The 9,799-nt window shown below is 42.7% G+C and overlaps 1 protein-coding gene across 1 annotated transcript in view; it reads left to right on the top strand.

Annotated features, from left to right (window-relative positions):
• Positions 1–6,046: 6,046 nt before the first annotated feature.
• MIB1 (MIB E3 ubiquitin protein ligase 1) overlaps positions 6,047–9,799 on the top strand; it is a 122,697-nt gene continuing 118,944 nt past the window's right edge. Inside the window, exon 1 of the mRNA XM_047086931.1 lies at positions 6,047–6,333. Within this exon, the coding sequence (XP_046942887.1) occupies positions 6,105–6,333 (229 nt within the window). The 5' untranslated portion in view covers positions 6,047–6,104. The remainder of the gene's footprint in view (positions 6,334–9,799) is intronic.

Here is a 9,799-nt window from a genome sequence, read left to right as displayed (position 1 = left end):
TTAATCGATAAATGATGTGTGTGTTCTGACTGTTCCACTGACTAGCTGTTCCTCCATTTCTCTCCCTCTACTAGGTGCCTCCGTATTCCCCCCCAGACACAACAATATTGAAATTAGGCCAGTTAATTACCCTACAATGGCCTCTAAGTGTTCAAGTGAAAGGAAGAGTCACATACCTCTCACTTAAATCAAAAGCTAGAAATGATTCATCTTAGTGAGGAAGGCAGGTGGAAAGCTGAGATAGGCTGAAAGCTAGGCTTTTTTCACCAGTTAGCCAAATTGTGAATGTAAAGGAAAAGTTTCTGAAAGAAATTAAAGGTGCTAACCCAGTGAACACATAAATGATAAGAAAGTGTAACCACTTTATTGCTGATATGGAGAAAGTTTTTGTGGTCTGGATAGAAGATCAAACCAGCCACAATATTCCCTTAAACTGAAGACTAATCCTAAGCAAAGTCCTGACTCTCTTCAATTTTATGAAGGCTGAGAGAGGTGAGGAAGTTGCAGAAAAAAAAAAAATTGAAGATAGCATAAGGTGTCTCATGAGGTTTAAGGAGAGAAGCTGTCTCCATGACATCAAAGTGCAAGGTGAAGTTGCAAGTGCTGTTGTGGAAACTGCAGCAAGTTGTTCAGATCTTCGAAAGATCATTACTGAAGGTGGCTACACTAAACAACAGGTTGTCAATATAGACAAAATAGCTTTCTATTGGAAGAAGATGCTATTCAGACTTTTCATAACTAAAGAGAGGTCAACACCCAGCCTCAAAGCTTCAAAGGAAAGGTTGACTTTCTTGTTATGTGCTAATGTAGCTGGAGACTTTAAGTTGAAGCCAATGCTCATTTACCATTCTGAATATCCGAGCTCCCTGAAGAATGATTCTAAATCTACTCTGTCTGTGCTGTATAAATGGAACAACAAAGGCTGGATGACAGCATATCTGTTTACAACATGGTTTACTGAGTATTTTAAGGCTACTGTTGAGGCTGACTGCTCAGAAAAAAAATTCCTTTCAAAATATTGCTGCTCATTGACAATGCACATGGTTATACAAGAGCTCTGATGGAGATGTACAATGAGATTAATATTGTTTTTGTGCCTGCTAACATAACATCGATCTTGTTGCTTATGGATCAAGGAAAAATTTAGACTTTCAAGTTTTATGATTAAAAATATGTTTCATAAAGCTATATCTGTCATAGATAGTGATAACCCTGATAGAATTGGTCAAAGTATGTTGAAAACCTTCTGGAAAACATTCACCATTCTGAATGCCATTTGTAATTCATGGGAAGAGGTCAAAATATCAACACGGACAGGAGTTTAGAAGAAGCTGATTCCAACCCTCATGGATGACTTTGAGGAGTTCCAGACTTCAGTGGAGGAAGTCACTGCAAATGTGGTAGAAATAGCAAGAGAACTAGAATTTTCTATCTATTTCTGGTGAAGATGCTGTGAAGATTGTTGTAATGACAAAAAAAAAAAAAAAGGATTTAGAATATTACATCAACTTGAATTGACAAAGCAGCTGCAGAGTTTGAGAGGATTGACTAATTCTGAAAGAACTTCAGTGGGTAAAATGCTATCAAACATAATTGCATGCTACAGAGAAATCATTTGTGAAAGAGAAGAGTCAGTAGATACATAAAACTTCATTGTTGTCTTATTTTAAGAAATTGCCACAAGGCGCCTAGGTGACTCAGTAGGTTTAGCAGCTGACTTCCGCTCAGGTGATGATCTAATACTTCGTGGTTTTGAGCCCCAGAGCCCCAAATGGGCTCTGTGCTGACAGCTAGGAGCCTGGAGCCTGCTTTGGATTCTGTGTCTCCCTCTCTCTCTGCCCCTCCCCGACTCACGCTGTCTCTACCTCTTATAAATAAACTTAAAAAAGATAAAAAAAAAAAAAAAAAGAAATTGCCACAGCCACCTGAACCTTCAGCAACCACCACCCTGATCAGTCAGCAGATTTCAGTATGGAGGCCAGACCCTCCACCAGCAAAAAGATTACAACTCCCTGAGAGCTCAGATGATGGTGAGCATTTTTTTTTTTTTTTAGCAATAAAGTACTTTTTAAATTAAGGTATGTACTTTTTTTAGACATAATGCTATTGCACACTTAAAAGTCTACAGTATAGTATAAACATAACTTTTATATGCATGGGGAAACCGAAAATTCATTTGTCTCACTTCACTGCAATACTTGCTTAATTTGGTGGTCTGGAACCAAACCCGCAATATCCCTGAGGTATGTCTGTAATTTCAATTAAGTAAATTATATTACACATACAACATGGTAGTACATATATAATTTATACGCAAATAAGTACATATATCAGAAGTGCATGTTCAAAAATTTTGAACCAAAAGGGTGTATAATCAAAACCATTTAGAGACTATTGGCAAACTGCATTGAGTAGTCTTGAAATAGTATTAGCAAGATGATGGTGTTGTAAAGTCACAATGTATTTAATAAGAGGATGGATGGATAAGACAGTGTTTAACATAAAGAAATACTACAGGGTTCCTGGGTGGCTCAGTCAGTTAAGTGACCGACTCTTGATTTCGGCTCAGGTCATGATCTCATGAACTATGATCTACGAACTATGCATCCTGCTTGGGATTCTCTCTCTCCCTCTGTCTTTGCCTCTCTCTCTCAAAATAAATAAATAAACATTAAAAAAAATGAAAAAAAATTCCCTCATTAAAAAGAGAAATACATTCAGTATTAGATTATAGTTTTAGTTGTATGTCTTAACTTCCTCTGTAATACTGGACAAGTTTCTACGTAATCTGTCCTGGCTTCATTTTCTTCTTCTTTTTTTAAAAATTATTTTCAATTAAAAAAACGTTTTTTTGATGTTTTTATTTATTTTTGAGACAGAGAGGAAGCACCAGCTGGGGAGGGGTAGAGAGAGAGGGGGACAGGAACTGAAGCAGGCTCGGCACTGACAGCCGAGAGCCATGAGTGGTGAGATGACGACCAGAGCCAAAGTCCGCTGAGCCACCCAGGCGCTCCACTGGCCTCATTTTCTTCTTATCAAATATGGGGAATGGGCTAATTTGAGGTTTCATACTTATGCTTACTTATACTGCAGAGGTTTTGATGAATTCCTGTAGAGGCCTGCAAAGGTAAGAGGAAGGGAAAACTACAGGTGAGCTCTAGCCTTGCTATATTGTATCACTACCTAGCTCCCTTTATAGATCAAATGCACAGGATAGGAACATAGGGTCTGTGGAGTAGTTAGGGAGAAGAGAAAAGAAAACCACTAGGCTAGATCATTCCTTAAGATCTTTTTCATTTTAAGGGCAAATAAAATTCTAAGTTATTATAACTAATCTTTGGTATCAAGAACAAAAGTCTTTCTAAATATTAGATTATTATGTCTTAATAAGTATAAAACTCCACAGTGAGGTAAATACAATTAAATATGTGGAAAGCCATTATTAATATACTGTGCTTGATGTAAAATGTAAGGTTGCACTATTACAAATTGGCCTTTAATCAACTTACTTTACAAAGTCAACCATAAGTATAACTTGTATCGTAGCTATATTTTTTCCAAAGTTGTTTTATCAATTTATTAATTTAAATGATTAATCTAACTGGTCATCATGAAAAGAATGAAACCAGAAAAGATCCCAGAGAGAAGGAAGAGTTGGTAGGCAGGAATAATTAATAGTGCCCTTAATTGAACAGCTGCAGTTAAGTAGCTCTGTCAATAGCATGTTTACAATTTCTGGGGTTGGGCTCCTGGGTGGCTCTGTGGTCCTTGAAATTGAGCCCCTTGTTGGGCTCTGTGCTGACAGCTCAGAGCCTGGAGCCTGCTTTGTATTCTGTGTCTCCCTCCCTCTCTGCTTCTCCCCCACTCATACTCTTTCTCTCTCTCTCTTAAAAATAAATAAGCATTAAAAAATAAAATTTCTGGGGTCAAAATATTTTGAAATGGACTAGAAATTGGTTGGCCTATTCTGAACAAATATTTTAACTTTTGTTTAGTCTCTCAAATTAGCTCTATTTGAACTTTGGGACTCCATATTTGTATTTTCCTCAGTTTTATTTACGTGAAAAATTAAGAATATTTTATTTGATTACATGATAATTAATTGGTCACATTTTACACTCCCTTTCTGCCCACTTGATTTTGATTATTTGATTCTGCGGGAGTATTCCCGCTCCCATGACTCTCAGGAAAAGCAATAATTTACGCTAACAATGCCTCTATGCTGGGCTGAAAAACAAGAGTTTTATTTTTTTATTATTTTTAATGTTTATTTATTTTTGAGAGAGAGAGAGAGAGACAGAGCATTAACGGGGGAGGGGCAGAGAGAGAGGGAGACACAGAATTGAAGCAGCAGGCTCCAGGCTCTGAGCTGTCAGCACAGAGCCCGACGCGGGTTCGAACTCACAGACCGCGAGATCATGACCTGAGCCAAAGTCGGATGTTCAACCAACTGAGCCATCCAGGGGCCCCAAAAATCCTACACACCATAATGTCATTTAAGTAATAGCCAGAAACCACTCTTACAGTCCTCTTATTTTCCTTTCAAGGTTGTCTTTTGCATTCAGGGACTGAATGATGGGAGTTATCAATGGGCAAGGTGCATGTAAACTCTCCCAGGAGCTTGTACTGTTTGGAGTCTACTTAGCACCCTGACTCCACTTGAAGACAAGACACACCTTCCAAAGGACTTTGTACATTGCTCACATTCGGTACCATTCTACCGAATGGTTAAAATACATCCCTAGGGTTGCTGGGGTGACTCAGCCTGTTGAGCATCTGACTTTTGATTTCATCCCAGGGTTCAGGAATCGAGCCCCACCCCTCGCAAGAGTCTCTCTCTTCCTTTGTCCCGCTCCCCCCTCCCCCCAAAAAAAGTACATCCTTAATCACTCACTCTGGTTTGAAATGTTTGCAATTTACACATACAAAAATACAGGTCGCCCTTAATCTGTGCTATAATCTATTCTATTTCCGACCCTGTTAAAAAAAGACTAAAACAACACGGAATCCTAAACACATACTCTACACCGAGGTACACTAGAATTTAAAGATTAAGACTGACCTCTTCATAGCTACCCAGTTTCAGCGCCCGGGTCGGATCCCAATCTCAGTTGATTTCCTCCAGCCCCACCTCCAGGTCAGTGGGACGGATTTCTTGCTCCGCCCCTTTTCTCACAACCAATGGGGCGCGCCGCACCACCCGTAGGCCACAACCCCATTTACCGCCCCTCCCAGCGCCTCTGGCTGGGCTGGCCGTCTAGCCCCCCTCCTTTTTTTTGGGGGGGGGGCAGGCGCATGCGCACTCTCATCGGGCCCTGGAGAGACGCTTAGGGATCGATTTTCTTCTCCTTTCTTTCCCCAGTCGCGCGACTCTCCAAAACCCTTTCCGCCCTACTGTTGCTGAGGATTCCCCTCCTAGTGAGAGAAGGGGTTGCTCCAGTCTTGAGTGCGTCAGTATCCGGATGTGGAGCCGCTCTCGCCCGGCGGGGACTCTGTGGCGGGGCGGAGCGCGGCGGCGTGCGCGGGGGCACAGAGAAGGGGGCCCGTGGGCCCGGGCGCTCGCCGGACGCTGGGAGGTACCACCGCTGCCCACGGGGGAGGAGACGGCGCCGGCACTCGGGCGCCCACCCCGGATCGAGGGGCTGGGGGAGAAAAAAGGCCGACAGTTAAGCTTGCTCCCCGCTGCCCTCGCCGTCCCCCCCGGGCTAGCCTCCCCCGGCCCCCTGCGCTCCCCGCGCTCCCGGCCGGGGGAGAGCGTGGTTTCCTGGCGGCCGTCGCTGTAGCCCGGCCGGGGAGCCCGGAGGAAGCGGGGGAGTCCCCGCCCACGGCCCCCTCCCCTCTGCCCGCCCGCCGCCGCCGCCTCTGAGCCGCTGCGGTCCGGCCTCCAGTCCGAGCGGGGGGCGCGGCGGCGGCGGCGACGGCTGGAGAGCGGCTGTGGGCTTGTCGGGGACCGCGCCGCCGCCCCCGTGAGTTATTCCCACGTCCCCCGGGGCTCGCTGCCGCTCCCGCCGGCGCCGAGAGTCCGGCCCGGGCCCAACTCCCTCACGGGCCCACCGGCGGCGGCGGCGGCGGCGGCGGCGGCAGAGCCCACCGCCCGGGCCCCGATGAGTAACTCCCGGAATAACCGGGTGATGGTGGAAGGGGTCGGGGCCCGGGTGGTGCGCGGCCCGGACTGGAAGTGGGGGAAGCAGGACGGCGGCGAGGGCCATGTGGGCACGGTCCGGAGCTTCGAGAGCCCCGAGGAGGTGGTGGTGGTGTGGGACAACGGCACCGCCGCCAACTACCGCTGCTCTGGGGCCTACGACCTGCGCATCCTGGATAGCGCGCCCACGGGTAAGTCTTGGCCCCTGGCCCAGGGTCTGCGCGCGTGCGGGGAACGGGCGAGGCCCGGTGGGCGTCGGGACGCCTGGGAGAAGCCCGAGATGGAAAGGGAGAGAGCCAAAGGGATTTTGGGTTCAGTACCTCGTAAACAAAAACTTGCCGAAAAGACACCGCTGCCCCCACGGGAAATGATGGCTGCACCGTCACCAGGATGCTTTCAAGCCTGGAGGGCACAAAGCACCGGGAAAACAACAGACCGTTCCCCTCCTCCTCCTTCTCTAGGGAAAGGGTCTGGAGAGGCCTGTCTAATAAGCCATTGAAATTAATCAGCCACCGAGTGATAACTGTCTGAAGAGAGGCTTGCCTAGCCATATGGTCTTTAGTTGGCGGGTTACAATTGCCGAGGGGCTTCTGGTACCTCGGATTGTTGAAATGCCAATTATGTATGTATGTATGTATGTATGTATGTATGTACGTACGTAACGTACGTACATTTGTATGTATGGCCTCCTGTAACACATAGAAAGACAGACTTGGAATTAAGTAGCCAAATGTTAATTGGGACTTTGTAGAATGATTTTTCACCTCAATTGGTTCATTACCAGTAGAGGGAAAAACAATCTAAGCTGCTGAACCATTTCTTTGTGTTAAATACTTTTTCCAAGTGGATTAGACGCCAGATTTTTTTGTGTGTAAGGTTATGTCAGAGACTTACCCATTCACAGGAGTCAGTTTGATTCACAAAATTTCAGGGATCTGTTATTGACTCTAGAATTTTTATGTAATGGGGTAAACTGAACTTTATTTTATTGGATTATTTTAATCAAGGCTATATTTATAGATTTGTCCATGATATCTATTTAGTTGAAAATAATTCAAATTTAAAATTTGTTACTTTTCAGAATGCATAAAGAAGCTACTTTAAAAAAATTGAGGTATCATTGACATACTAGTTTTACATGTATACATAATGATTCGATATTTGTACATATTGCAAAACGATCATCCCAGTTAAGTTTAGTTAACCTCTATCACCATCCATAGTTGTAAAAATTTTTTTCCTTTGTAATGGGAACTTGTAAGATTTACTCTCTTAGCAAGTTTCAAATATTCACTACAGTGTTATTAATTGTAGTCATCATGTAAAGTACACTTTACATCCCATGACTTATTTATTTTATGACTGAAAGTTTGTACCTTTTGACACCCATCACCCATTTCACCCACTCTCACTCACCTCTGGTAACTACCAAGAGGTAGTTTCATTATATATATATGTGTGTGTGTGTGTGTGTGTGTGTGTATATATATATATATATAAAATGGAAAGAAATGTAAGAAATACATATATATATGGCATATATATATATGGCACATTTTCTTTATCCTTTCATCCATTGATGGACATTTAGGTTGTTTCCTTGTCTTGGCTATTGTAAATAATGTTGCAGTGAACATGGGAATGCATATATCATTTTGAATTAGTGTTTTCATTTTCTTCCATTAGTTACCCAGAAGTATTGCTGGATCCTATAGTAGTTCTATTTTTAATCTTTTGAGGCACTTTTCCATATTGGCTACACACATTTATGTTCCCACTAACAGAGAACATCCTTGTTTTTGTCCATATCCTTGCCAATGCTTGTTATTTCTTGTCTTTTTGATAGTAGCTGTTCTAACAAATGTGAGGTGATACCTCATTTGTGGTTTTGATATGCATTTTTGTGATGATTAGTGATGTTGAGTATTTTTTCATGTGTCCTGTTGGCCATCTGTATGTCTTTGAAAAAATGCCTCTTTAGATCCTCTGTCCATTTTTTTTTTTAAATTTTTTTTAACGTTTATTTATTTTTGAGACAGAGAGAGACAGAGCATGAACGGGGGAGGGTCAGAGAGAGAGGGAGACACAGAAACTGAAACAGGCTCCAGGCTCTGAGCTGTCAGCACAGAGCCCGACGCGGGGCTTGAACTCACGAACCGCGAGATCATGACCTGAGCTGAAGTCGGACGCTCAACCGACTGAGCCACCCAGGCGCCCCTGTCCATTTTTTTTTTTAAGTTTATTTATTTTGAGTAAGAGAGCGTGAGCAGGGGAGGGGCAGAGAGAGAGAGAGAGAGAGAGGGAGAGAGAGAGAGAATCCCAAGTGGGCTCTGCGCTATCAGTGCTATCAGTGCAGAGCCCAACCCGGGCTTGTTCTCATGAACTGTGAGATCATGACCTGAGCTGAAGTTAGACACTTAACCCGACTGAGCCAGCCAGGCACCCTCTCTGTCTATGTTTTAATCAGATTTTTTTTTTTTTTTGCTGTTGAATTGTGAGGGTTCTTTATGTATTTTAGATATTAATCCCTTATATGTATTACTTGCAAGTATTTTCTCCCATTCAGTAAGTTGCTCTTTCCTTTCGTTGATTGTTTCCTTTGCTGTGTAGTGGCTTTTTAGTTTGATGTATTCTCACTTGTTCATTTTTGCTTTCGTTGCTTTTGGCATCAAGTCCAACAAATTCATTGCCAAAATCATTGTTAAAGAGCTTACTTCCTATGTGTTCTTCTAGGAGTTTTATGGTTTCATGTCTTAATGCTAAAGTCTTTAATTCATTTTGAGTTAATTTATAAGTAAGCTACTTCTACGGCTTGATGATTGAGTTTGACAAAGCTTAACAAATCTGAAATGGGTTTATATTTATTATTAGCAGCAACAAAAAGGAAACTAACACAGGCCAACTCAGTTTTTTTGAACAGATAATTCATAAAATTGTGTTTCTTAGCTGGCTTTTTAAACATTGAGAAGAATGAATATGCATGCCCCAAAGAAAAGATTCAACAGTACAAAAAGGGATAGCTATTGATATCACCTTCTTGTGTATTCTTACATAATACTCTATTTATTGCAAGCATATTTATTAATATACTGTAAATCTACTGCCTTTTAAAGGTACAAATGGTAGTACACTATATTCTCTTCTGCGCTTTTGTTTCTTTCACTTAATAGTACATATTGGGAATTGTTCCATGTTATTAGCACATATAGGTCTACCTTATTCTTTCATAACTGCATAGTATACCAGTTGACTGGATGTAATAATTTATGTAATGTGTTTTATTGATGGGCATTTATATTGTTTCAGGTCTTATTTACAATGATGCAGTGAATAAATCCTATGCATATGTACTGAGTACTTTTTTTAATTTAAAAAACATTTTTTTAATGTTTATTTACCTTTGAGAGAGAGAGAGAGGGAGGGAGGGAGGGAGGGAGTGGGGGAGGGGAAGAGAGAGAGGGAGACACAGAACCTGAAGCAGGCTCCAGGCTCTGAGCTGTCAGCGATAGAGCACGACGCAGGGCTTGAACTCAGCGAACTGAGAGATCATAACCTGAGCCGAAATTGGACACTCAACTGGCTAAGCCACCCAGGCACCCCAGTGCTGAGTACTTCTAATGTGGAATTGCTAGATCAAGGGGTACACATACTTAACAT

This window comes from Lynx rufus, unplaced genomic scaffold (assembly GCF_022079265.1).
Source record: "Lynx rufus isolate CCGP_SWC_20201006 ecotype Redwood Valley unplaced genomic scaffold, mLynRuf1.p SCAF_22, whole genome shotgun sequence".
NCBI lineage: Eukaryota > Metazoa > Chordata > Mammalia > Carnivora > Felidae > Lynx > Lynx rufus.
Note: the sequence above shows the minus strand (reverse complement) of the source record. Positions and strands in the feature narration are given on the sequence as shown.